The sequence below is a fragment of the Molothrus aeneus genome, chromosome 28, assembly GCF_037042795.1.
Source record: "Molothrus aeneus isolate 106 chromosome 28, BPBGC_Maene_1.0, whole genome shotgun sequence".
NCBI classification, from domain to species: domain Eukaryota; kingdom Metazoa; phylum Chordata; class Aves; order Passeriformes; family Icteridae; genus Molothrus; species Molothrus aeneus.
In genome coordinates, this window is record NC_089673.1 from 4,028,752 (window position 1) to 4,053,934 (window position 25,183).

Below are 25,183 nucleotides of genomic sequence, written 5' to 3' on the forward strand. Positions count from 1 at the left end.
TGTAAGAAATGTACTTTTAATATGCAACTTTTAGTTCTGCTAAATGTCATGGAACAAGAAGAACATGATCTGTTAAAATATAAGGAACACCAAAAGGTCTTGTTTAAATTAAAGGGCACAATACACAGGAAATATTAGACCTCAGCAGGCAAGTGAGAACAGGAACTACTTACAGCTGCCATGCACCTGTACAAGGCTCTCCCCTAAATCCCCAAGGACAGAGCACAGCTACTTCAGAATCATCTCTGCATCTTCCTAAGACCCACTCAAAAATATTCTATATTCAAGTCTCAAATATATACAAGGTCCTCTAAGAGTTTTCTTCTTCAGGCCAATTGGATGCTCTGGAAACCTTTACCAGATTTGGAACAGAAGTAGTCACAAATGCTGGAAGGATGATGATTTTGCCCTGTGGCTCCTCCTTTGAGTGCATAAATGCTGGAAGGATGATGATTTTGCCCTGTGGCTTCTCCTTTTAGTGCATAAATGCTGGAAGGAGGATGATTTTGCCCTGTGGCTCCTCCTTTGAGTGCATAAATGCTGGAAGGAGGATGATTTTGCCTCCTTTGAGTGTCCTTTTTGGAGCTGTTCCATTGGTGTCAAGGCTGTGTCCCACCATGTAGCACAGGCAAAGATGTTTTGCAGAAACAAAGTTTCTTAACTGTCCTGTTTTAGAACCATATGAAGTTGTTTTCATGTACACGATAAAAATCTGTGTTTCAGGAGCTGCCCACTCACACAGGAACACTCAGAGGGTGACTGGGAAAGTGGGAATAAGCTGTGGATGAGCAGACAATACCTGTGAGCCGTGCAAGACAATTGGGAGTACTGGGAAATGTGGTGGACACAAAAACCCCTTCTGCAGCTGGCCTGGTTTTTAGTGCCTAACGAAAGGATTTGCAATTAATGCTTCCGTGGGAAGGGAAGCAGGTTTTGCTGGCCAGCTGAACTTGGGGAACCTCTCTCCAAAGAACACTTCCCACCCAGCTGAAGGAGCTTGTTCCCAAGGGGGATTTTATTCTGAGGTTTCAAATCCAGCCACAAAAGTTTGTGGCCAAAGGACGAACCTTCCATCCTGTCAGTGTCTCAGCACAAAATGCTTTGCAAGAGTGGGAGCCTCTGTGAAACACCACTGTAACAAAATGAACAAAATGCACAATTTCCAGTCTGAAGATCAGGAGAAGACTGGACTGGATTATTTGGTCTGAGTATCAACTTCTCAATGACAGCTGCTATTCAGAATTTGACCCAGAAAGGCAGTGTCACCTTGTCACTTTGTTTATTTATTGCCTTCTAGGTAAGACCAGCAGTTCTGAAGCAAATTCAATGTACTTGCCTTTTCTAATTCATGTATTTACAGAACATTTTTATACAGTCTTTCCTTTAAACAGGATAACAAGCTATGACCTAACCCAGCTGACTGGCACCCAAAATGAATCCTTGTTGAGTTTATCTAACACAGTTTTCAGCTCATTACATGCACTCTGGAGATCTTCTTTCACCAGTACAGTGTCAATTAAATGGCCATACTGCTCTTCGATGAATGCTGCTGAATTTAGAATTTCCTGCTGTTCTTCATCCTGCAGATCAACACAAGATTGTTGGTATGAAATTTACAGCATGTCTTTCTGCTTCCTAGGATTTTAAAGTATGTATGTATTATTTATTTATATCTATTTTTATATATACAATATAAATATATATTATATATATTAATACATATTATGTAATATATAATAGTATTATATAATATATATAATTGTATATAATTTTTGTACATATATAAAAGTATATAGTATTTTAAAGTATGTATATATTATTTATCAATATATATTAATATATATAATATATATAATGTAATATATAACACTATTATATAATATATAAAATAGTATATATTTTTAATATATATTAAAGTATATAGTATTTTAAAGTATGTATATATTATTAATACATATTAATAAATATAATATTATATATATATAATGTAATATATAATACTATTATATAATATATATAAATGTATATAATTTATATATATATATATATATAAGAGTATATAGTATTTTAAAGTACAATGAGTCATTACTCTAAGAACATGTAACAAAAGCTGCTACCATTAGGAAAAGGTACTGAAGATATTAAAACATTAAAACTGAGATCAAGGAGCAATATGCTACTTGAATAGGCTGTTCCAAAAAATGCAAAGGGCCTCAGGGAAGGGGGAAAATATGGGATGGGAGGGACATAAAATGGTGATACCTCATTTTATGTAGTTTAACCCAAGATATGGGAACCACAATCCTCAAGTCTGTCATGAGATTTTATTATTCATTTTTTTCCAGCCTTCTGATGTCTCCTCTTTCTTTAGTGTAGTTTTAGGATATAATTTTCTTTTAATAGAATAGAATTTTCTTTTAATTTAATATAATATATACAATATATAATTTTCTTTTAATTTAATAAATCAGCCTTCTAAGAACTTAAGAGTCAATTCTCACCTCTCACCTCGTCCTGAAAGCCACAACAAAACCCACAACAATTAATAACCACAACTTCCCCTGCTGCAGCCTTGATGATGCACCCAGATCCATATGGAAGATTGGCACTGGGCTTTGTGTTACTTTAAACCTTGAGGAGATGAGGAATCAAAAATTCCATTCTGAAGTTCCACCTGAAACCTACTTAGTGGCCCACTTTAACTCTTGTTATGGAAGAGGAATTCTTTCAAGTAACAGAATTGCTAGCCCCAAATACTTCTTTTAAGAGATTCAGAAGTTGGAATACTCACAAGAGGGGATGAGATTTCTTCTGCCATGTGAGATTTTAAGACAGGTTTTTTCTTTTCTGAAATGAGAGGCTTCACAAAGATAACATAAGGCTTAAACTCAGGAGTCCTCAAGTGCTTTACTGCCTGTGAACAGATGATTTTTTGTTATCAGACTTCTTTTACCTCCATGTTCATGAGACCCCAACTGGTTTCAGTGGTTGTGGTGTGAAGTCCTGTTTCCTACACATCTGACCACAGCAAACTTTTGCTCTTCAAACCAGGGCTCATGAGAGTGTCCTGGCTTCCATACAAGACTTCATGGAGCAAGACCTGAATAGCACTGGGATTCCAAGGGGCAAGGACATGGCAAAAAATACTGAGGAAAGTATAAAAAAACCCTGGCACTATGGGCAAGTTATGGTTTGCTTCACCTATGCAGCAAATTTAATTAAACAGATTTAATTCTGTGAACAACTGCTGGACAATCACTTGGCAGACACTAAATCAGGAAATCTGATTTTAGCAGTCAGTTCTGGGAGATATCCTTGAATTTCAGGGCATCCTGAGAAACTGCCTTAGCACAACACTGCAAATTTTAAACCTGGAATTCAGCTGAGGTAACACCACAAGCCTTTTCCTAGCCCAGTTACAAAATCTGGATCAAATTTCCAAGTATTAACTCACAGCATGAGGGTGTTAAGAGCTGGCACTGCTCACACTGCTCCTGTCCTGGGGTGATTCATGGTGTTCCTGCATTCTGTATCTGCACCCAAAAATGGGTGCTGCATCCTTGAGATCCTACAAATGATCCTACAAATGGCCAGCATTTTTAAAATCAGAGCTAGAATGGGAACAACAGCTTTGTTCTAAGGATTCTCTCTAGGAGCTGAGCAGGCTGGGACAGGGATGCACAGGAAAAGTCCCACAGTGAGCATTACTGAAGAGACATCCAGGCTGTGCTGGATTCTTCCCTTTTCTGAGCAACTGAGAGGTGTTTTAGAAGCTTTTATTCCATTTTCAGTCTCATGTGAAGGGTGAGACAACACAGGTGTTATAATTCACGCCATCACAATCAGAAGCCAATTATTTCCTAATTACAATAAATTTTAAGTGTTTCTTGGCCTATCAGCTTTTGCCACAGCATGCTGTAAATGCCTTAAAGCCAATCATCTCAAATTACCCCTCGTGGCTCCTCCTCCAGTGCATCTTTCACAGTTCTATGGCTCCAAAATCTCTTAATCTTATTTGCAAGGCACGTCCCAGCTGGACTGTAGGAACTGCAACCACTGCACTGCATTCCCAGGAGTCCCATCATGCTCAGGCAGCAGGAAATCACATTTGCATGCTTTAAAAGAAGCTGCAGAACTTACTTCAGGCACCACATCCACCAAACAAACTTTCTTTTTGGCCATCACAGACCTGATTGCCTCCAGGCTTGTGCCATACAAATTTTCTTTGTACTCTCCGTGTTCCACAAATCTAAAAAGTCAACACACTTTTAAATACCATCTACCAAAAATATTAACAATATTTAACTTGGAACATTTAGCTGTTTCCTGAAGTCAAAACAGTCGAAGAGGGAGGAGAGAGGCAGAAAACCAGGGGTGGGTGGGGAGGGATTTTATTGTTTTTACTTTTTTTTTTTTCCTTCCTTGCTTTGTAGCAATTCTTTATAAATCACTAACAGTTAATCAGCACTGCTGACAAAAAGGGGAAGAAAAATGGATGTTTTTCACAGAAAACAGAACAAAGCTGGCAAGGCAATGGACTGCAATTCTCCCATCTTTTGGGAGCCTAGTAAAGATCTGAACCTGGAGAAAACCTGCTCAGGCTCACAATGTCAGGTACAACCACAGGTTCACTAGCACACACTTTCAAGGAGACTTGTGAATAAAACTTTTTACTTTCAAGGAGACTTGTGAATAAAACTTTTTACTTTCAGGGAAACTTGTGAATAAAACTTATTACTTTCAAGGAAACTTGTGAATAAAACTTTTCACTTTCAGGGAAACTTGTGAATAAAACTTTTTACTTTCAAGGAAACTTGTGAATAAAACTTTTTCCTTATCATATTAAACAGACAGTGAGCAGGCCAACCAAGTAGCTGTTACTTTCTTAGATTCAATTCTGACCAATCATTATGCAGATTATTTAAATTCTAACTCAGGATCCTCCTACTGATGTTATTCCTAAATTGCTTCCAGCTAAATGTTTGAGTTTGCTCTACCAGTCCAGACTCTGTAAAGAGCTTTTTACTTAAAAGCTGAATGCTTTTAATGCAGGTTGTCCAACTTGTCACCTGATTTTGGCATTCATGATGTAAAACTGAGCAAGCAATATTTATAAATAGTCAATTATAGCAGTATCTTAAAATTCACTCACTTGTTTTGCTGCACATCTGTCTCAAACGATTGCTTAGAGACAAAATTGTATTCTACTCCCTCTCTCTCATGACTTTTCCTTGATCTTGTTGTATCTAGAAGAGAAGGGAAGCAAGACATGGGAGACACAGCAGCCTTTGCAAATGTTTTCTCTACTTAGCTCCAGTCACATTTTCCCAACTTCAACCAACAGTGGCAAATTTAAATGAAAAAAATATAAATCCCCTAAAATAGGATCCCCTAAAATCAAAAATAAGACCCTATAATTTTGTTTTAGACTCAATTTCAAATATTGTAGGACCAAAAATGAAGTTGTTTTGCTCGCAGGAGTGCTATAACTAACAAAAAAAAAAAAAATTAGGAAGCATGAGAATTTACAATGAGAAAAAAGAACTGGAGTACTTCAGAAATATTCATATAATCAGTGGTCAGAACAGAAATGATCATTAGTGCAGATGGCAAGTCATTAATTAGCCAGCATTTATGGAATACAGATGTAGCAAACACAAATCAGTAAATTCTACTCACGTGGAACTGCAACCCCATACTCCTGGGGGTTCTCTGACACAACTTTTTGCTTGAGCTCACTTAACTTGGCCCCCAAACAACCTAATAAAATCAAATCAAATCAAATCAAATCAAACTGTCTGATAGGTTTCTGCAGAAAATAGAGATATCAGTTTCACACAAAGAATGTGATTCAGGAGGGTGCTTGAAGGAACCTCTTCATGAGAGAACTCACGACTGCTCTGCCATATTCTGCTTTGAAGATCATCAGGAACAAATTGAATTCTTTGAACTGCAGGACAATCACCTGGCAGGCACTAAATGAGGAAATCTGATCTTAGCACTCAGTTCTATGAGATACCCTTGAATTTTAGGGCACCCTGAGAAACTGGCTTAGCACAAGGCTGGTAAGCTGAAATGAAATGGCACACAAAATGTTGATAGATAATTCTAACATCTGCCTCTTCATCCATAGTTCTGACAGCCTAAACACTGGAGTGAAAACCAGAAAGTGAATCAGAAAAATGAGAAATAGTCCTGCATCATTATTTTTAGAAGGATTTGGTGAGTTTGATTCCTTGTTTTGTTTTTTTCCTTTTTTGTTTTTTTTTTTTAATGTAATTTAAAATAAAAGAGCAAGTTCTGACAAAACCCAGAAAAATGTTTTTTAAAAAACCCAGCAGAACCACAAAACCCCCACAATGAAACATGTAAGAAAAACCTCTGGAAGTGCAGAATAAGGGAAGGGGGAAAAATGTGAAAAATTTAGAGCACACTGGGTACCTTACCAATCAAAACCACCAGCCTCTGCTGCTCACCAGGCTGCTGCTGGTATTTTGTGACTTCTTCATATGTGAGGAACTCTGCTGCATCTGCCTGCTCTGCCTGCTTGCCTTCATTGCCATTGGTCTCCTTCTCTTTTCGACTCAGCCTAAAGCTCCTGCGTAACCCAGCTGGGCACAAAACACAAGGGAAAGATAAAAGCCAGATTTTCAAACTTGTGCAGCCTCAAGTTGTTGTCCTCAAATGGGAGTTATTCCTGTAAATTTTGTTTATAATCAAATCAGTGCAGATATGATCAGATTGTAGGAGAAATCTGTAACAAAAGCTGCTACCATTAGGAAAAGGTGTTGAAGATATTAAAGATATTAAAGGTCAAGGAGCAGAATGCTACTGGCAGCTGCTCCAACAAATGCAAAAGGATTAAGGGAAGGGGGAAAATATGGATATGGGATAGAAAATCTAACATCTCATTGCATATGGGGTAGAAAACCTAATATATGGGATGGAAAACCTAATATATGGGATAGGAAACCTCACATATGGGATAGGAAACCTCACATATGGGATAGGAAACCTCACATATGGGATAGGAAACCTAATATATGGGATAGGAAACCTCACATATGGGATAGGAAACCTCACATATGGGATAGGAAACCTAATACATGGGATAGGAAACCTAATACATGGGATAGGAAACCTAATATATGGGATAGGAAACCTAATATATGGGATAGGAAACCTAATATATGGGATAGGAAACCTAAACATCCTATTGCATATGGGATAGAAAACCTCACATCCCATTGGATATGGGACAGAAAACCTCACATATGGGATAGGAAACCTAATATATGGGATAGGAAACCTCACATATGGGATAGGAAACCTAATATATGGGATGGAAAACCTAATATATGGGATAGGAAACCTAAACATCCTATTGCATATGGGATAGGAAACCTAAACATCCCATTGAATATGGGACAGAAAACCTCACATATGGGATAGGAAACCTAAACATCCCATTGAATATGGGACAGAAAACCTAATACGTGGGATGGAAAACCTCACATATGGGATAGAAAACCTCACATATGGGATAGGAAACCTCACATATAGGATAGAAAACCTCATATCCCATTGAATATGGGATAGAAAACCTCACATATAGGATAGAAAACCTCATCCCATTGGATATGGAATAGGAAACCTCACATATGGGATAGAAAACCTCACATATGGGATAGAAAACCTCACATCCCACTGAATATGGGATAGAAAACCCCACATATGGGATAGGAAACCTCACATCCCATTGAATATGGGATAGAAAACCTCACATATAGGATAGAAAATCTAAACATCCCACTGAATATGGGATAGAAAACCTCACATATGGGATAGAAAACCTCACATCCCATTGCATATAGGATAGAAAACCTCACATCCCATTGCCTATAGGACAGAAAAGCTAACACCCAACCTATAATAAAATCCCCCACATAACTTCAGCTGCCAAGTATTGGTTATGCCAGTCAGATGATGCCTCTTCACAGAGACAACTCAGTTAATGAATGGATGGGAAATGAATTTAATAGTTCAGTTTGAATTTTTTAATGGGGAGTGGGTTCTTTTGGGGGTTTTATTGGGTCGGGGTGTTTTGTTTTCATCTTGGTTCTGGTTTTTTTTGGGGTGGGTGTGCTAGGGAACAGGTAAAGGGGTTTGGTTGCTCACCTATGTAGTGTCCATTGAAATATCCTTCACAGTCACAGTCCTCTGTAAATCCAACAGCAAGGACGTGGGGATAGGGCACAGGGGAGAGTGAGAGGGAGGAAGGAAATATCAGACAATGTGTGTGATACAGATCTGCTCATTGCTAAGGCAAGAAATGTTATATCCTGCATTGTTTTTAACATAATCATTGCTAATACTCAAAAATACTTGCCTTGACTAATGGTTTGTATTTGAAAAAATCCTTGACTTTGATATTGAGCTAGAGAATTTTCTATCTTGGTATTTACAGTTCCAGAGTTAATGGAATTCAACAGGAGACACCTGCTATTTGAAAAGGCAGCTGGCACCTGGCATAGAAACTGCAGAAGCCCAGCAGAGTTGCTCATAATGAAAATAACAGAGAAACCAATGAAGACAAATCACTCAGAATTAATGTGGGTGCCCTAAAATGTTAAACCCCAATATTTCTCTATTTTTTAAACATACCAGATACAAAGACTGCATTTAACTTGCAAGTCTTTGCACCTCACTCAGAAACCTCCAGAACATGTAAATACATCTCAGAACACAAATCTTTTCTCTTGAATCAGAAAAGCAAACTTGGAAATCACCATTACTTAAGTCATCAACCTGAATTTTATTAGTTTCAATAATAATTCACAAAGAAAATGTCCTAGGAACAATATATCTACTGTTCCCTTTGGAATTTGAGAAAATGTTATTATTTTTTATTTTAGAAAATACTTTGGCTGTTTATATTCAGACAGAAAGCGAGTTAGGAGAGCACCTACCTTTGTCAGAAGACTGATCATCTATAAGTTAGCATGAAAGGCAGAGTTGGGATGATATTAAAAGATGGACAAATAATTGAGCAAAGTTAGAGAAAATGGAAAGGAAAGTTCTGGTTTAATTTGCTGAGCAGGCTTTTCTATCTTAAAAAAAGTACTGCAATGCAATACCCTTATCAACTGATGAAAGAATTTTGGGCAGAAATGGAGTTATTATAACCAGTTATCAGCTGAATTGGCTTGAAAACATCTGAGATAAAGCTTAAGCAGCACTCCTCATTACATGCCTTTATTTTCATATGAATCTAAAGTCGTTTCATGCACTCATATATGAATTTCCAGAAGATGCATTTGGTTATTTTTGCAGCTTTCAAGTTTCAAAGCACAGAAAAAGTGTGAGCAAATTTTAAGGCATCTCAATATGTAAGGCCAGATGTTCTTGAGAGCAGGGAGAGAGGGACAGCTATGATTTTTGAGAACAATAAGCACTAGCACCACTGGAAAAAGCTCAAATCCAAATCCTCCTCCTCCCTTGTGTCCATGCATATCAACCAATGGCAGATGGTATTAAAGCATCAATCAGTGGCAAAATACACTCAAACACATTATTATTGAAAAAACAGAAAAAACTGAGAACTTAGGATCAATTAAAGCATCACTGGAAGAACAGAACAGACTTACATAAAGGTTTCTTCAGAGTTCTGGTGTTCTGCAGAGTGCCTGTTGTTCTCCTGTAAGTCAGTCGTCTGAATAGGAAATAATTCTATTTTAGATATGTAAACTCAGAATTATAGAGAATTTATAGCATGGAAAATAAAGAATGCCACAGTGCTTTTCTTAAAAAAAATTAAAATGTCTCTGGTTCAACTATTTAAAAGGCTTTATTTAAAACTATGACAGTCTCAAATTGTTACTGGTAAGGGAATGAAAAGAAAATTTTAAAACATTTTATGCTTTCATATATCAGAGCATAGAAATCAATAGTTTATCAATCTGGGGTTTTTTTGTCCTATTTCCCTTCTGCCCATGCAATCTTTAAGAAAAGTAGATAACCTTTGTCCAAAGCACTCACTGAGCTGTGCACAAGTAGAAATGATCCACCTTTTCCCAGATCACTTTGAAGTTTTCTATTATTTACTAGTAAAGAAATCAAGTTACCCAGCTCGTGTGAAAATGTCAGAACAGAGCACCAAGTAAAACTTTCACAAGTGCTAAAATCACAAACCAGATCACAATTCCTATTTGCTCACCACCTGCCACCAGTGACCCGTAAAAGAAAAACTAAACCCCAGAATCTTTGCTGACAAACCTCTCTTGGAACTGTTTAGAGGGGATCAAGCCTGCCCTGAGGTTGGTGTCCCCCACACGCTTGGCTTGCCACCACGTGGGATCATCCTGGCTCACCACCTCCAGCACGTGGCGCCGCTGGAACGGCAGCCCGGCCTCCTGGCAAGGAATGGCTCTGTCCTCCTTGGGGTTATAGCAGAAAAGTGCCCTCATAAACACCTGCAAAAGAAAGGTGACATGTCCTTTCTTCTTGTCCTAGCTGGAATTTTAAATGTGTGCATTTCCACAGTGCTAACGCTTCGTTGCTCCTGCAAGCTCTCAGAAATACAGACACCTGGCAGCTTGTGAAGAAAAAATGAATGAACTTTCCAGCACACAACCAGTAATTATATATCAGAATTGTGGAACATGAGATTCAGAAAACCAACGTTCCAAGAAACACAGATCACAATCTACATTAAGTACAAAATGCAATAAAGGAATGGTTGAAAAGAAAATAAGGGGAGGGAGAAAACAATAAAAATGGATTTTTGGCAAAGTTTCCCAGTTGTAAAGACTGTCCTTAAAATGTTCCTTTAGTGCATCCAAATCTACTGCTCAACTTTGGACTTGTACCTTAACACAATTTAACACAACAGCAGAACCACTTCAGAAAGTGATTTGTGGGCTCCAAGGAGAAGTTCAGCAACCAAGAGCAGGGAGGCAAGAGACTGAGAGAGGAACCTTGTGAGGGACCAGCTGAGCAGCCCCTCATTGCTCCTCAGGTAGGGCAGATGGAATGGGCTGATGGGGTCACATGGTGAATGTGACAGAGGGCCCTTTTCACTCAAGGGAGTGGCAAAAAGCCCAGAGATAATGGACAGACTGCAGCTGCCGTGGTGAGAGGAGGCAGCAGAACGCTCCATTAATTCCACGTAGCAAAAAGAAGAGGCAGGATTTCAGAAATGCTAGAAAAGAACCAAGATGTGCCAAGATGGAGAGGGGAGAGTCATGAACAGAAGGGCAGAGCACAAAAGGCCCTGTGCTATCTTTGTCAGGAGTCTGTGGCCCTTCCCACTGGAGCAGGGGTGTCCAGAGGGTACAGATGTGCCTCAGGGTTCATACCTTGCTGTCTTTGAGGCGATCTTCTTCTTTGATGGCTGGAATTATCTTCAATGTTATCGACCCCTGAGACTGAGCCTGAGAAAAACAGAAATGGCTTTTTTACTTTGAAAGCAGGACAAGGACACAATGCAGACTATTCAAGCTCCAGTTCAGGAGATAGCAGCTGCCTCCTCCTCAGACCTCTAAGAGGCCAAGCTAACCCACAATGTAACTGCATTACAGAGAGCATCAGGCTGTTCCAGACTCCACAGCAGTGCAGACATCCACAGTAACTACTTGGCTAAAACTTATTAAGACCTGCATTAAAACTCCTTTGTTTGCTTTTAGCAATTGCATTAATATCTGGGCTGCAGTTCAGAGTACATTACATACTCCTGTGGCTTTTAGTACAACACTGACTTAAATTTTTGCAGACTAATAATCCTAAAGTGCTGCTTTGAAAAATACTGATGTGTTTTCTCCTTATAGTGGCTAACTTGTTAAGAGTGAAATATAAGCATCTACAAAATAAACACCTACTTTCACTCTAGAAATCTTTGCTAGGAAATTACAATTATTAGTTAAACTAAAAGGCACTTCTGGGTCCTTCAGAAAACTAGAATGGGTTTATCTCATCTGTTTTAGGTGCCTTATTTTGCATGAGATGAACTGTGTTGTAGGGAAGCCTGCAGTTCTGCACAGATTAAAAAGTGAACACAAACATTTGTAGCTTTTCTTCAAAAAATAAGCCATGAAAAAGAAAGTGTTACACTTCAGGCATTAACTCACATGGGACATATGTAATTAGAAATGACACGGGACAGATAAATAGAATCCCAAAATCCCCATAAATTAAACTTTACACACTATTTTATTTCAAAATGGTTTTGACACCCCCTGTCCCCCAAGTTAAAAGCAGCCATTGGCATTATTTGGGATTATTTGATCTAAATTGAAATTAGGTGATGGAACTGACACCAGTCTCCTTACTGTGCCCCTAACTCCACACCCAGACAAGGGGAAGCACAGCACAAGAGGGAAATCAGAGGTAAAGAAGCATAAGAGCTACACCACTTTCTACCAAGATCTGTGGGTATTCATGTTAGAGAAGCTTGAAGCAGGAAATTGCTCACGTCCCCAGGAATGTGCTCCACAGGACAGACTGACAGCTCTATGAGCACACGGACAAGGCTCCCTTCAGCTCCTAACACAGCACATCATGGAGCATCCTCTAGGAGTGCATTTATAATTTGCAGCTTGCTTGCCAGAAACAAAGCATTAAAGGGAAGTTCTTGACAGAGCAACATGTTAACTTTGTATTTGTATCTTACTTGGTACCAATGCAGTTCGCAGGAGTTTCTGAAGTCAAAAGGAGAAGACTAATCCACTGGGAGAAGAAAAACTCTTAATGCAAAGACAAGCAGGGATTTGCATCTTTTAGCTCTATATTTTAAACTCATGGTTAAATTTCATCATCTACTGTAATTACTAGATCACCAAACAGAAAAGATCTTGAAATGAAAATCAGTGCAGACCAAAATCTGACTTATTTCTTCTGGTCGTTTGTGAAGCACAGTAATACCATTGACTTCTCTTAGTTCATCTCCAACATGGACAAGACCTGAAAAGATGGTAAGGAAATTAAAATAGGTCTAGAGACTGGAAAGCTCTACTCCTCTGATGTCCAGCCTAAATCATTAGCATGGACTAATCCTCTGCTCCCTCCTCCAGACTGATGGATTTAGTGCCAAAGCCTTTGCTGGAAATGTGCCTCAGTCTCCTGCCTTTACTCCTAAGGGCACTTTTCTCTCCATGCAGCACAGTCTCAAAGGAGAGCAGCATGCAGACAGGCAACTTGTGACAAGGCACTCTGGAAAATCACTCTTTGGATCAGTGTTAAGTATGCAAAACTGGAACAGTTTCATGAGTGTGCCCAAATCTCAGGAAGTCAGGAGACACACAGAATATAAGGGCAGGCATGCCATGTCTGTCACCTGACAGATCAACACTTCACACTCACAGAAACAATGTCAGACTAATTTTTTTTTTTAACAAGCCATGAAGAAACTACAAGATTTAGGTTTGTTTATCCAGTTCAGTAAGAAATGTTGTACTTGTCATATATATATAGCTACTGTTAACTGACATAAAGGAATTTCTCAGCAAAGCAAACAGAAAACAACACAGGATACACTGAATAAACCAAGCTACTAGATTAAAAGTTAAAAATATTCTTTGCATTTTTCTAAAGCTCAAACATACTTCTTCCATCTCATTTTCATTTTTTCCTAATAAAAAGCATATGTAATTGGATGAACAGATTACTGGAGAAACACAGAAATGCTAAGAGCGTGCTCAGGAAACTTCAGAGGTTTCCAGATTTCATTGAGAAATGAACTACTGCAATCATACCACTGCGATCAGCTGCACCACCCCTCATGATCCTGGCCACAATCACAGCTCCTGTGTGCTCATCTCTTCTGATGGTAGCTCCCTGAAATAAAACACACCCCCACCCAAAAAAATGTAAGAAGTTTGCCCTGAATTCAGCAACCAGAGAAATAAATAATGTGTATGCTATTATGGCCTTTTAAACTGGAATTGATTTATTCTATGGATTTCCTCTTTTTCCTTGATGATTTCCACCATTAATCAAGTTTTGCCCATGCCAAGTGATTATGGGAAGGTGCACCCACCTTCCTTTCTGCTGCCCTTGATTATTGTGGTCATCAAAGTCACTCAAGTGTGCAAAACATCTTATTGTAACAAATCCTTGTGCAAAACATCTTATTGTAACAGATTCTTGTGCAAAACATCTTATTGTAACAGATTCTTGTGCAAAACATCTTATTGTAACAAATCCTTGTGCAAAACATCTTATTGTAACAGATTCTTGTGCAAAACATCTTATTGTAACAGATTCTTGTGCAAAACATCTTATTTTAACAGATTCTTGTGCAAAACATCTTATTGGAACAGATTCTTTCTGCTCCTCTTCTGACTCTTTATACAGTCAGCACTTTTATATATAAAACAACAAAAGCCAAGTAATTGGATTTTTTTCCTCCTCCTACCTCTGCTGGGAATACAAAGCTTTGATCAGAAATTCAGTCAGATTTCTTGCCCAATACAACTGTTTTTCCTCAGGGAATAAATTCTTCCATTTCCATTTGTATAAATCAGGACCTTGCCAATATAATGATTACATACAGGTATCAAACATACTCTCACTGACTTTCATGCAAGTGAATACATGAAGTCATTGAATGTTAGCTACAGTATCAAAAGAATTAATAGATATAATCAGCATAATTGCTTCAACATATACAATTTCTTCACTGTGTTTCCTGGCATTATAAACTATGCCCATAAAGCAGCTAAATGCAAAACTGTGAAGGTGCATTTATCATTTACCAAACTGTTTTTTATGGTACTTTATAAGCTTCAGAACACTCCAAGTTTCTGAAGGCTCTTTGATGACATCTTCAAGTATCTCCTCCAAACTCCAAATAACACTTTTGCACCATAAAGTTTTATGACTAGAGATGGGTGATCTAATATGTACCAAGGGCTCTTTATTTTTCACTAGCCGAACAATTTTCACTGATTCCTCATCAAAATCATCATCAAAATTATCAGGTAGAGGTGGAAGAGCTGGGTCAAAGTTCTTCTGTGCTACAGTGTCATGTACTACAAGCATTGCCTGCATAAAGGAAATAAAAAACAGCAATGTAATGGAATTACAATTCCCATTCTCATGTTTCCAGTATTACAGCAAAATTAAACCTCCCCCCTTCTATCCTCACCACAAATCCTCCAAAAAAGATTCAGCAATTACCTTACCCATCAAGTAAACTATACACTGGTGTATGTCAGTATTTAAAATAAATCCAGGCAACAACAAAAACCAAAGTGGACAATGAAAAGCAAGAAGTTCTCCTTTTCTTCTCCTTTTCTTTTCTGGCCCCTCAGAAAACAGTAAGGAAGGGAGGAATGGAAGACAGCAAGGTGCATTATGCAGGAAAGCTGTCTCCTTTCCATTTCCTTCACATCCCAAAGTCTGTGCAGGAAATCCCAGTGGGATAGAACTTGGGAGGAGGCTTCTATCTAAGTTTTGTGTTACAAAATGTTCTATCACAATGCTGCAAGGGCATTTCTTTAAGGTCCCCAATGTGGTTTTTACCCTGAGATGTGGTGTTGACAACAGCTGAAGCAGCTCCTTTTCTTCATTATTCACTGGTGCTGTCTGCAATTCTTCTATTACCTTTAAAATAAAAATTTACAACCTCAAAATTAAAGGAGTCCACCAAACAAGGTCATGTATTTACATTTCTGTTGAGTGTTTGCTAACATCTATCATCCATCAAAGTAGTGTGCACAGATCAAAACTGATCGCAGTCCATAGTGCATGAAACCTGAAAGAAACCAAAGTTTCTTTAGCTATTTTTATTAGATAGTACAGAAGACAGCATTGGGAATCAGAAGAATAATCCCTAAGCCTACATTTGAAGAGTTATTCCATCAACAGAATTACAGGAGCAAGTTCTGAAATTTTAAATTCTATATGGAATACATAAATGATACCTGAAACACCACTTGTATTATTTGCTAAAAGACTTGAAACCTTCTGCAATCATCTGGTATCACCTGTGTGGAACATGCAACAGAACTTCCCTTGTTCCCCTGCAAAACCTGGACACCAAAATATGCCCTGGACTCTCAGGCACTTGAAATGAAAGATGAGAGAAATAATGGAGGCACTTCTGCACTGGGCTGAGTGGGTGGGAGGAGAGAGAAAGCAGGGGAGGGAGGAGGAAGGGAAAATGGGTTGAGAAAAAAGAGATTTCCTTACCCTGGTAAGGGCTCTAAGCAGGGAACTCATATAGCTCTGTAAAAAACTTCTCTGCTATTCTGCAAATGGAAATTTAGTGTGATTTGACAGGTAGCAGTGCTGAAACTCTTGTGGAGGTGGTAGAGTGTGTGTGGGAACAGGGAGAGGGGTGGGCTGCATGTCAAGGGGGGCACTGGGGTCTCCTGACTTTGAAAAGGGGAATATTCCAGCTCCCAAACCCTCCACTGCCCTTTCCTGTGCTATGGTAGGAAACAGGTGCATGTAAGGAGCCAGCAAATGCTATCATAAAACCAGTCTGAAGCCTTCTGAAAATGGAGAGTGTTGCTTTCTGCTGTCTCTGTCCCAACGAGGACAATTCAGCACATAAAGGAGGCTTACAAGAGAGAGAAAAGCCCTTTACCAAGGCCTGTAGGAACAAGATATGGGGCAGCAGTTTTAAATTGAAAGAGAGCAGATTGGATATAAGGAAGAATTAGATTATCCATATCTAGATTGGATATAAGGAAGAATTAGATTATCCATATCTAGATTGGATATAAGGAAGAACTGGATTATCCATATCTAGATTGGATATAAGGAAGAATTGGATTATCCATATCTAGATTGGATATAAGGAAGAATTGGATTATCCATATCTAGATTGGATATAAGGAAGAATTGGATTATCCATATTTAGATTGGATATAAGGAAGAATTGGATTATCCATATAATCTAGATTGGATAAAAGGAAGAATTGGATTATCCATATCTAGGTTGGATATAAGGAAGAATTGGATTATCCATATCTAGGTTGGATATAAGGAAGAATTGGATTATCCATATTTAGATTGGATATAAGGAAGAATTGGATTATCCATATCTAGATTGGATATAAGGAAGAATTGGATTATCCATATTTAGATTGGATATAAGGAAGAATTGGATTATCCATATCTAGATTGGATATAAGGAAGAATTGGATTATCCATATTTAGATTGGATATAAGGAAGAATTAGATTATCCATATTTAGATTGGATATAAGGAAGAATTGGATTATCCATATCTAGATTGGATATAAGGAAGAATTGGATTATCCATATCTAGGTTGGATATAAGGAAGAATTGGATTATCCATATCTAGGTTGGATATAAGGAAGAATTAGATTATCCATATTTAGATTGGATATAAGGAAGAATTAGATTATACATATCTAGATTGGATATAAGGAAGAAATATTTTATGATGAAGGTGGTGAGATGCTGGAACATCTGCATGGTGAGATGCTGGAAACAAGGCTGCCAAGAGAAGTTTGGGATGCTCCAGCACTGGAAATGTTCAAAATCAGGATAAACAGAGCAATCTGATGCAGGGAAAGGTGAGCCTGCCTGTGGGGCTTAGATGAGATCACCTCTGAAGGTCCCTCCAAGCCAAAGCAACAGCAGTGCTGCCTGGGCTGTAATGGTTTTGAGGCTGAACACAAGACTGAGTGCTCAGCTGGGATAGCTCACCACAGGCCTGAATGCTTTTTGCAGCCTCTCCCTTAGGAGGGTCATTCATCATTTCCTTTCTTGCTCCCTGAATGTGTCCATCTTCACCAGACATTTCATGACTTGGTGTTTTTTAGCCCTCATTTCCTTGATCAATCATGGCCAACAGATTAGAAAGAGAGCTGGGGAAGATGAGAAATATGTTCACATATAGCACAGCTTTGATTTGTTAGAAAAGCAGGTGTAAATAATAGGAAAATTAGGAGACAAGAATTTTTACTCACATCTTCAACCAGTCCTGCTGCACTGTGTAAAACAGGAGTTGGACTCTGTCGTTCATAGTGACGGAGCTTTTCATGAATCTGAAAAAAGATTATTCAGGGATATTTCTACAGAGATACACAAAACTTTCTAAATATGCCTATACTGGAATGTTTTTTTTTTATTTAAGGAACATAATTTATCTGAGATGTGTCAGAAAAATAATCTCTCTTAGGGTTATTTTTGTTTTGTTTAGGACTTTTAGTTTTCTTTTTGCTCGTGGTAGTTTCAGACAGAAAATCTGTAAAGACTTTAGGAGCATAAGGGAAAAAATGAAGCCATTTCACATTACTTTAGCTATGGGGCACTGTATGTTCATTTTAGCAAGAAGAGCAGAAAAATTTATTTCTGAACAAAATATGCTAATTGTCAAACATTATTAATGTTTGTTCTTAAACACACAAATGCTTTGGTCAGTCCAGAATTCTTAGAAAAAAGAAAAGTTTGGCAAAGTAAACGGTTGCTAAATCAAGGGAACAGAGAAAAAGTAAACTGGAAGGAGAATGTAGATAAATAAATATAAACTTTTACCTTCATCAGGTAGCTGAGACTCCTTTCACTGAAGACATCCCTAAGGAATCCCATTTCCTCTTTATGATTTGAATCAGGTCTTAGCTGAGATGTCAAAAGGGCCAAAGTTTCATGCAACCCTAAATTTAGATTCAGGACAGAACAAAAACCTTGTACACAGGATTTCTCACTGGACCTTCCACTGCAGACTTAACAGTCTCTACATTTATTTGGGTACCACATTGGGGATCATCAAATCTGCAGAGAGACTCGTGTTTATTTTTGTTTATCCACCACTCATTTTGCAACACTCCCTTCATAAGTGGCAAACACAACATCACATTTAGGCAAAAGCTAACAAAGCAATAAATATGTATTTTTAAAAAAATATCTTTCACATTTCCCACTTCATGTTTCTTATGCTTCATTTCCCTCTCACAAATGTTGAATTTTTAGTAGCACAGCAGACTCTCAAATGCCTGAATGAGCTCCTTCAGCAGCCCTACTTCCTTTGCTTTGCTCCCAAGTGTTTTCCTGCCCCTTCTGCCTCTGAGGCACCTGCAAGAAGCCAGGCCTGAGCAGAGGAGGAAAGGACAGGTGGAGATTTCCATGGTGGTGGAATCAAAGCTTGTGGCTACTTTTCTAAGAAGTATTTAAATCACCAATATCCCAATTCTGCAGCACACAAGGCCAGACAGACACCAGAGTTTTCCTGGGGAACCACGTCTGGGAAGACAAGAGCAAAACAAAACAGGAAATAAAAACAGGTGGAGGAGGTTCAAATCTATTCCTGTGGCTGTTCCCTCCATGAACCTTAGAGTGGATTTTGATCCAGGAGACTCAAACTCACTCCTGCTTTAACCCTAAGCATCATTTAATATCTGTGACTTCCCCCTGGGCAGCATACTGGAGCAGGCAGCAAAGCAGCTTTGAACAAAGTCACTTATTTGAAGTTAAAAGGAAGAATATTAACAAATTTTACCAACCCCTGTTTAGAAAATATTAAGAAATGACCCAGCAAGCAGCAGATATGTATGGGCTGATCTTTAATAAGCAGGTGTAGAAGGCATTGTTACACTGAGAGGTCCAACTCTGCCTACAGGAGCTTATCAGAACACATTCAGCTCTATCAGATTCTATTCAGCTGCTCTAGGGTTATTAGGAAACTGTTTCCTGACAAACTTTATCCATTTTCACCTTTTACATTCCACCTTCCTGCTTGTTGGCAAAATTGCTCAAAAAAACCCAGTTGAATTTCTGAATTCTGTTACATTTTACTCTAATTTGAATGAATCTCATGTGTGAAACACCCATGCTAAGATTTCAGTCCCTGTTCTGTTGAAAACATGCAGCTGAGTTACCTGAGTCTTCTGAAAGCACTGGCATGGCTCTGTTCTTACTCTTAGAGACAAATCCTCAACTCCAACCAAGAGGATTGTTTCTTTTTCTTACAGACAAATGTCCAGTTTCAACCAACAGGATTGTTTCTTTTTCTTACAGACAAATCCTCAATTTCAACCAAGAGGATTGTTTCTTTTTCTTAGACACAAATCCTCAATTTCAACCAAGAGGATTGTTTCTTTTTCTTAGAGACAAATCTTCAACTCCAACCAAGAGGATTGTTTCTTTTTCTTAGACACAAATGTCCAACTTTAACCAAGAGGATTGTTTCTTTTTCTTACAGACAAATCTTCAATTTCAACCAAGAGGATTGTTTCTTTTTCTTCTTTTTCTTACAGACAAATCCTCAATTTCAACCAACAGGATTGTTTCTTTTTCTTACAGACAAATCCTCAACTCCAACCAAGAGGATTGTTTCTTTTTCTTACAGACAAATGTCCAACTCCAACCAAGAGGATTGTTTCTTTTTCTTAGAGACAAATGTCCAACTCCAACCAAGAGGATTGTTTCTTTTTCTTACAGACAAATCCTCAACTCCAACCAAGAGGATTGTTTCTTTTTCTTACAGACAAATGTCCAACTCCAACCAAGAGGATTGTTTCTTTTTCTTAGAGACAAATGTCCAACTCCAACCAAGAGGATTGTTTCTTTTTTTTACAGACAAATCTTCAATTTCAACCAAGAGGATTGTTTCTTTTTCTTTTTCTTCGAGACAAATCCTCAACTCCAACCAAGAGGATTGTTTCTTTTTCTTAGACACAAATCTTCAACTCCAACCAAGAGGATTGTTTCTTTTTCTTACAGAAAATCCTCAATTTCAACCAAGAGGATTGTTTCTTTTTCTTAGACACAAATGTCCAACTCCAACCAAGAGGATTGTTTCTTTTAGAGACAAATCTTCAATTTCAACCAAGAGGATTGTTTCTTTTTCTTAGACACAAATCCTCAATTTCAACCAAGAGGATTGTTTCTTCTTTCTGGGCTGTGGTTCACAGGCAGTCCTGCAATAAGCAAATATAATATCTAAGCTGGAGCATGCAAGAAAAATGTCAGGCATGTAAAAATAGCAATTTTTTTCTAGTTTTCAGTTTAACCTGGATCAAGCAGAGTTCTGCAGCTAATGTGCTATGCAAGTAACAATGTAAAATCCTAGGTTATGTAATGAAATGTAAGTAAAATGAAAAATTCTAGGTTATATAATGAAATGTAAGTAAAATGAAACATCCTAGGTTATATAATAACCGTATTGTATCTGGGATAAAGCTGAGGCTGAAGAGAGGATCTCCCAAGATAGGTAATTTTAACAGGTCTAAATAACTCTGAGAGAACAGAAGAGAAGGGATGTTTAAAAGAAGCACTGGGGAATATCCCATGCAGAAACAGAGCATGCAGGGAGATGCCACATCACAAGAGGTTCTGGGGCTTTCTAAAAGCTCATCTCAAAGAAATGTCCACATTCCTAAATCCTGATGGAAACCACGCTACACTCACAGCTCCTCAAAGCTGGCAGGACTGCCAACCTTGGTCACAGGTACTAAGGATGTTATAAAAAATAAAGCTACTCCCACTGCTCAGAAATGGCTTTAGATATTTCCCTTGCAGATTTCTCTTGTCACTCAGAGCAAATGACTCCATGTGGGAACTCAGCACATCGCTCCCGATGTCCAGAGTTACCGAGAGAACCCTTGGGGGTCCCGGAAATCCTGGAATGGTGCCAGGAGTGTTTGGTGGCTTGATTTTGATCCATCCACAGGAGTGACAGCAGTTTGAGGACATGAGAATCACTTTGGAGTGAAGGGTGTAAAAAAGACGCATTTATAGGGTGAAATATAAACTTTAAGAGTTTTGGTACAGGGGGGTTATGGAGACAAGATGGGGGGATCAGGGTGTGTCTCGTCCTTCTTCTTTCTTCTTCTTGTCTTCCATCTCCTGTGGTGATGTTGGCACTTGGGGATTGGTTCATGGTGAAAGTGCACTTGCCAACATGGGTGAAAAGTATTGGGAAATAAAGGTAAATATTATGTACGTAGATTTTAGTATAAAAAGACATGACCGCCCCGTGGGTGGGCAGAGTGCCCTTGGCTGCCTTGCAGGTCAGACCTCTGTTGGGCAGACAGAAAATTTTGTAGATAAGAAACAATAAACAATCTGAAGATCGAAAAGCTGAAGAGTCCAGACTCGTCCTTTGAAACGTGTGCCACCCAAGAACCACCCTAAGAACCACCTACCCGTGTCGGGGCAGAGACAGACAGACAGCCGGACCGGACAACTGCAGAGCAATTTTTCTTTTTTTTTAATTTAAAAAAAACCCCAAAACTGAATCTATGCATATAATTGCCAGTCCTAGATGAAACATTGTGCTTCAGGGCACTTACAATCTTCTTCATGCTTATAAAATTCATTGGAGTAGTATTTTCATAAAAATAAACTTCCATAACAGCACACACACTCCAACTCTTTGCTGAATACAAAAAAGGATGCTCCTTGTGTTTCTATTTGTAGAGAAGTCTCTGATATTTTGGTTGCATGAAACAAGTTTGATGCTTCCAATTCAAATTTTCTTGACTAGCTGCCTGAAAATGCCATAGTACTGCATGGCAAATTAGCATTTCCTTATTTAGAATTTTCTGAATTCCTGAGTTTCTCTACAGCACAGTGAAATACTCAGCTCAACAGTCACCTGTGTTTTACACCCTGTATTTTCTACCACTACAATTAATGAATCCACCTGGGCATCAAAACATAGCTGGAATTCTCTAAATAAATTAACTGAGTGTTGAAATGTCACTCTAATCCATGGATTGTGCTCCACTGCATTTTATATACTATACCTTTATTTAAACACTCTTATTACCTATTGCTTAGAAGAAATAAACATTTCACTCACACACTTCATAAATTTATGGGCTGCTTTGGCTCCTTGATATGGTATCTCATTTGATACATATTTAAATCTTCTCAAATGATTAAGAAAGAACTTTAATTGCATCCTTCATCTTTGCAACAATGTGTGCTTCCTACAGTCAAACCTATTTAGCACCAAACCCCACGAAAAGCCAAGTTATTTTCCAGATTTTTAGTGGAAAAAAAACCCCACACAGGAACCTGAAAACACATTTCAGCATCTTAAAAACCTGCCAGCAAACTCAGGAGCATCAGAATTAGTCGAGTTAGGCACAGCAGTCAAAATGGAGGCTTCCCCTAGAGGCATCTTCCATGCTCTGTAAAAATCCCGTTACACAGAACTGCCTGAAATGAACACACTCCAAAGAATGAAAAGCATTCTACACCCAGGGCTGGCTCTCAGAGGTATTAAAACCAGCCCCAGCATGTGATATTTTGCAAGATGGGTCTCAAACCCACGAATCTGTGCTCTCATCATTGTAGCATCAATAGGCTCAAATACACTTTTCCTCTTTAAAAATACCTACCTAAACCTTAATTCATTTTTCTTGCCCAGCTGTTCCCAAGACTGAATGCCTGAAGCACCTTTCTTACCTAGAAAAAAGGTTGTTAATATTTGGAAAGGGCTAAATAAACTCAACTGATGCTTGCCATAGGGGCAAAGCAGGAGATAAAACAGAAGCATAATATCACCTGACATATCCCCATTAACTTATGGAATAAACCTATTGTGGTTCACAGCCTAACACAACATAAAGCTTCTGTAATCCAGATTGTATCATTCAAAGCAGCAGCTGCTTTCAGAAAGCATTTTTAACAGTTTAACATTTTACATGGCCCTAGCGATTAGGTCAGAGGATACATCACTATGCTAAGCGGTGATAGCTGACGGCCACACAGGATTTCTCCTCCTGTCGAACCTGAGTGAAGCTGCTTCACGGGTACCTCCTCTAGCACTGAAAAAGGCACCACTCTGGTGCTGAACGAAGCACAGACAAAAACACACAACCCTGCTGGGCACCACCGGGCCGGACTCTTCCTCCGAGCCCCGCTCAGGGGCAGCCCCGGCCCAGCCGCGCTGGACGCTCCGGGCTCAGCCGGGCAACCCCCGTGCGCTGTGGGGATGGGTGCCACCCCACCGGCAACCCCGGCAAGGGCTGTCCCGGCCCGGAGAGCTTTATGTGAGCTCCACCGAGCCGGAGGTGATACTTGCGGGCCCAGACCTCCTCACAGCCCCACCGCGTACGGAGCGAGGCTGCGCTCCGCACCGGACCGGACTGGAGAGAGACGGCCCTGCCTGAGCTGCTTCCCGAGCCGTGAGGCGAGCACGCTCCGGGTCCACATCCACCAGGGAGCCCCAACCCGGACCGAGCCCCCAGGCACACCCAGCACACACCCGCGGGCTCCCTCACGCCGGGCCGCGCCTCGAAGGCAGCACCGGAGCCCGGCCCGAAGCGCCGCAAAATGGCGCCGCCCCCGCCGCCTCAGCGGCCCCCGCGCCGCGCCCCGGGCCCGGCGCTGCCCCGGGCCGCCGTTACCTGCGGGAGCGGCCCGGGCTGGGCTCCTGCGGCGCTGGAGGCTGCCCCGGCCGGCCGCGGAGCTGCCCGCAGCCTGCTGCGCACCTCGCTCATGCGCCCTCAGAGCCGTTCTAAGCACGCCTCCCTCCTTCCCTCCCCCAAGCTGCCACGGCCTGGGGGGCGCCTGGATCGCCCCGGAGCGGCGGCTCGCAGCGAAATCGGGGCCTCAGCACCGTCAGGGTTAGCGGCTGCCAGCTCAGCTCCGGGGGTTCGCCCCAGAGCTGGCGGCTCCGGACGCCGCTGTCCCGGGGATGCTCCGGGCGCTGGGCGGACCTGAGCGCTGCCTCAGCCCGGCCTCCGGAGTTCCCTTGTTGAAGTCATCCTTGGGGACTGTCAGGAAAGTCCAAGACGCCAGAAGTTTATGTCCGAAAAGGAGACGGAGGAGTCCTTTGATTTATTCGAATAAAGGGAGAGAGTTCACTGGGGCACACACCCGCGGGGTTTTGTCTCTCGGGGTTTCTCAGGACTCAGGCTCCCTTTTATCCTAACTCCTGGCAGCGTGGTGCCCTGTTCCTTTCCCTATCGCTGAGGTACCAGGAAGGTGCAGCCTTCCCGAACCGCCTACCCCATATTCCCCCTTGAACCTGGCATTTTTCCCCAAAGTTCAGCCTTGTGTAGACCCTTGCCTATCTCAGGAGCCAAGCTGCCAGGCTGGTAACAAACCTGCTGCCTAAAGTCAGTAGAGACATTAAAACCCATTTCAAAGATGTTAACACCCATATCTTCATCCATTACATTATTTGCAAAGACATCAGTAGGTAATTTAGTAGCTGGCACAGGGCTATGTTTTGGAACCAGTATGAGAATAATGT

General features: G+C 40.0%; 1 protein-coding gene across 2 annotated transcripts; it reads right to left on the bottom strand.

Moving 5' to 3' along the window:
• On the bottom strand, positions 1-24,422 carry MPP3 (MAGUK p55 scaffold protein 3). 2 transcript variants are annotated; one of them, XM_066566926.1, is made up of 19 exons: positions 24,333-24,422; positions 19,851-20,891; positions 18,511-18,629; positions 17,943-18,020; positions 15,520-15,600; positions 14,902-15,039; positions 13,749-13,830; positions 12,872-12,957; positions 11,358-11,432; positions 10,276-10,472; positions 9,648-9,712; positions 8,970-8,990; positions 8,179-8,220; positions 6,447-6,611; positions 5,680-5,760; positions 5,153-5,246; positions 4,141-4,249; positions 2,792-2,914; positions 1-1,580 (listed from the first exon to the last, which is right to left on the bottom strand). In XM_066566926.1, the coding sequence occupies exons 2-19, from the start codon at positions 19,873-19,875 to the stop codon at positions 1,401-1,403; spliced, it is 1,761 nt and encodes a 586-aa protein (XP_066423023.1). In that variant the 5' UTR covers positions 19,876-20,891; positions 24,333-24,422; the 3' UTR covers positions 1-1,400. The 2 variants fall into 2 exon arrangements, with proteins under 2 accessions (XP_066423023.1, XP_066423025.1); XM_066566928.1 differs by lacking the exon at positions 24,333-24,422 and adding an exon at positions 23,322-23,388.
• Positions 24,423-25,183: the final 761 nt, after the last annotated feature.

What these genes read in the sequence shown, in the direction of transcription:
- MPP3 (XM_066566926.1), bottom strand. Translation starts at nt 19,875, where the DNA reads ATGCCAGTGCTTTCAGAAGACTCAG. An exon ending in TGGTGCAGCTGATCGCAGTG is followed by an intron (nt 12,958 to 13,748) that starts GTATGATTGCAG and finishes CCATCTTTTCAG; the next exon opens with GTCTTGTCCATGTTGGAGAT. An exon ending in GTATGGGGTTGCAGTTCCAC is followed by an intron (nt 5,247 to 5,679) that starts GTGAGTAGAATT and finishes CTTCTCTTCTAG; the next exon opens with ATACAACAAGATCAAGGAAA.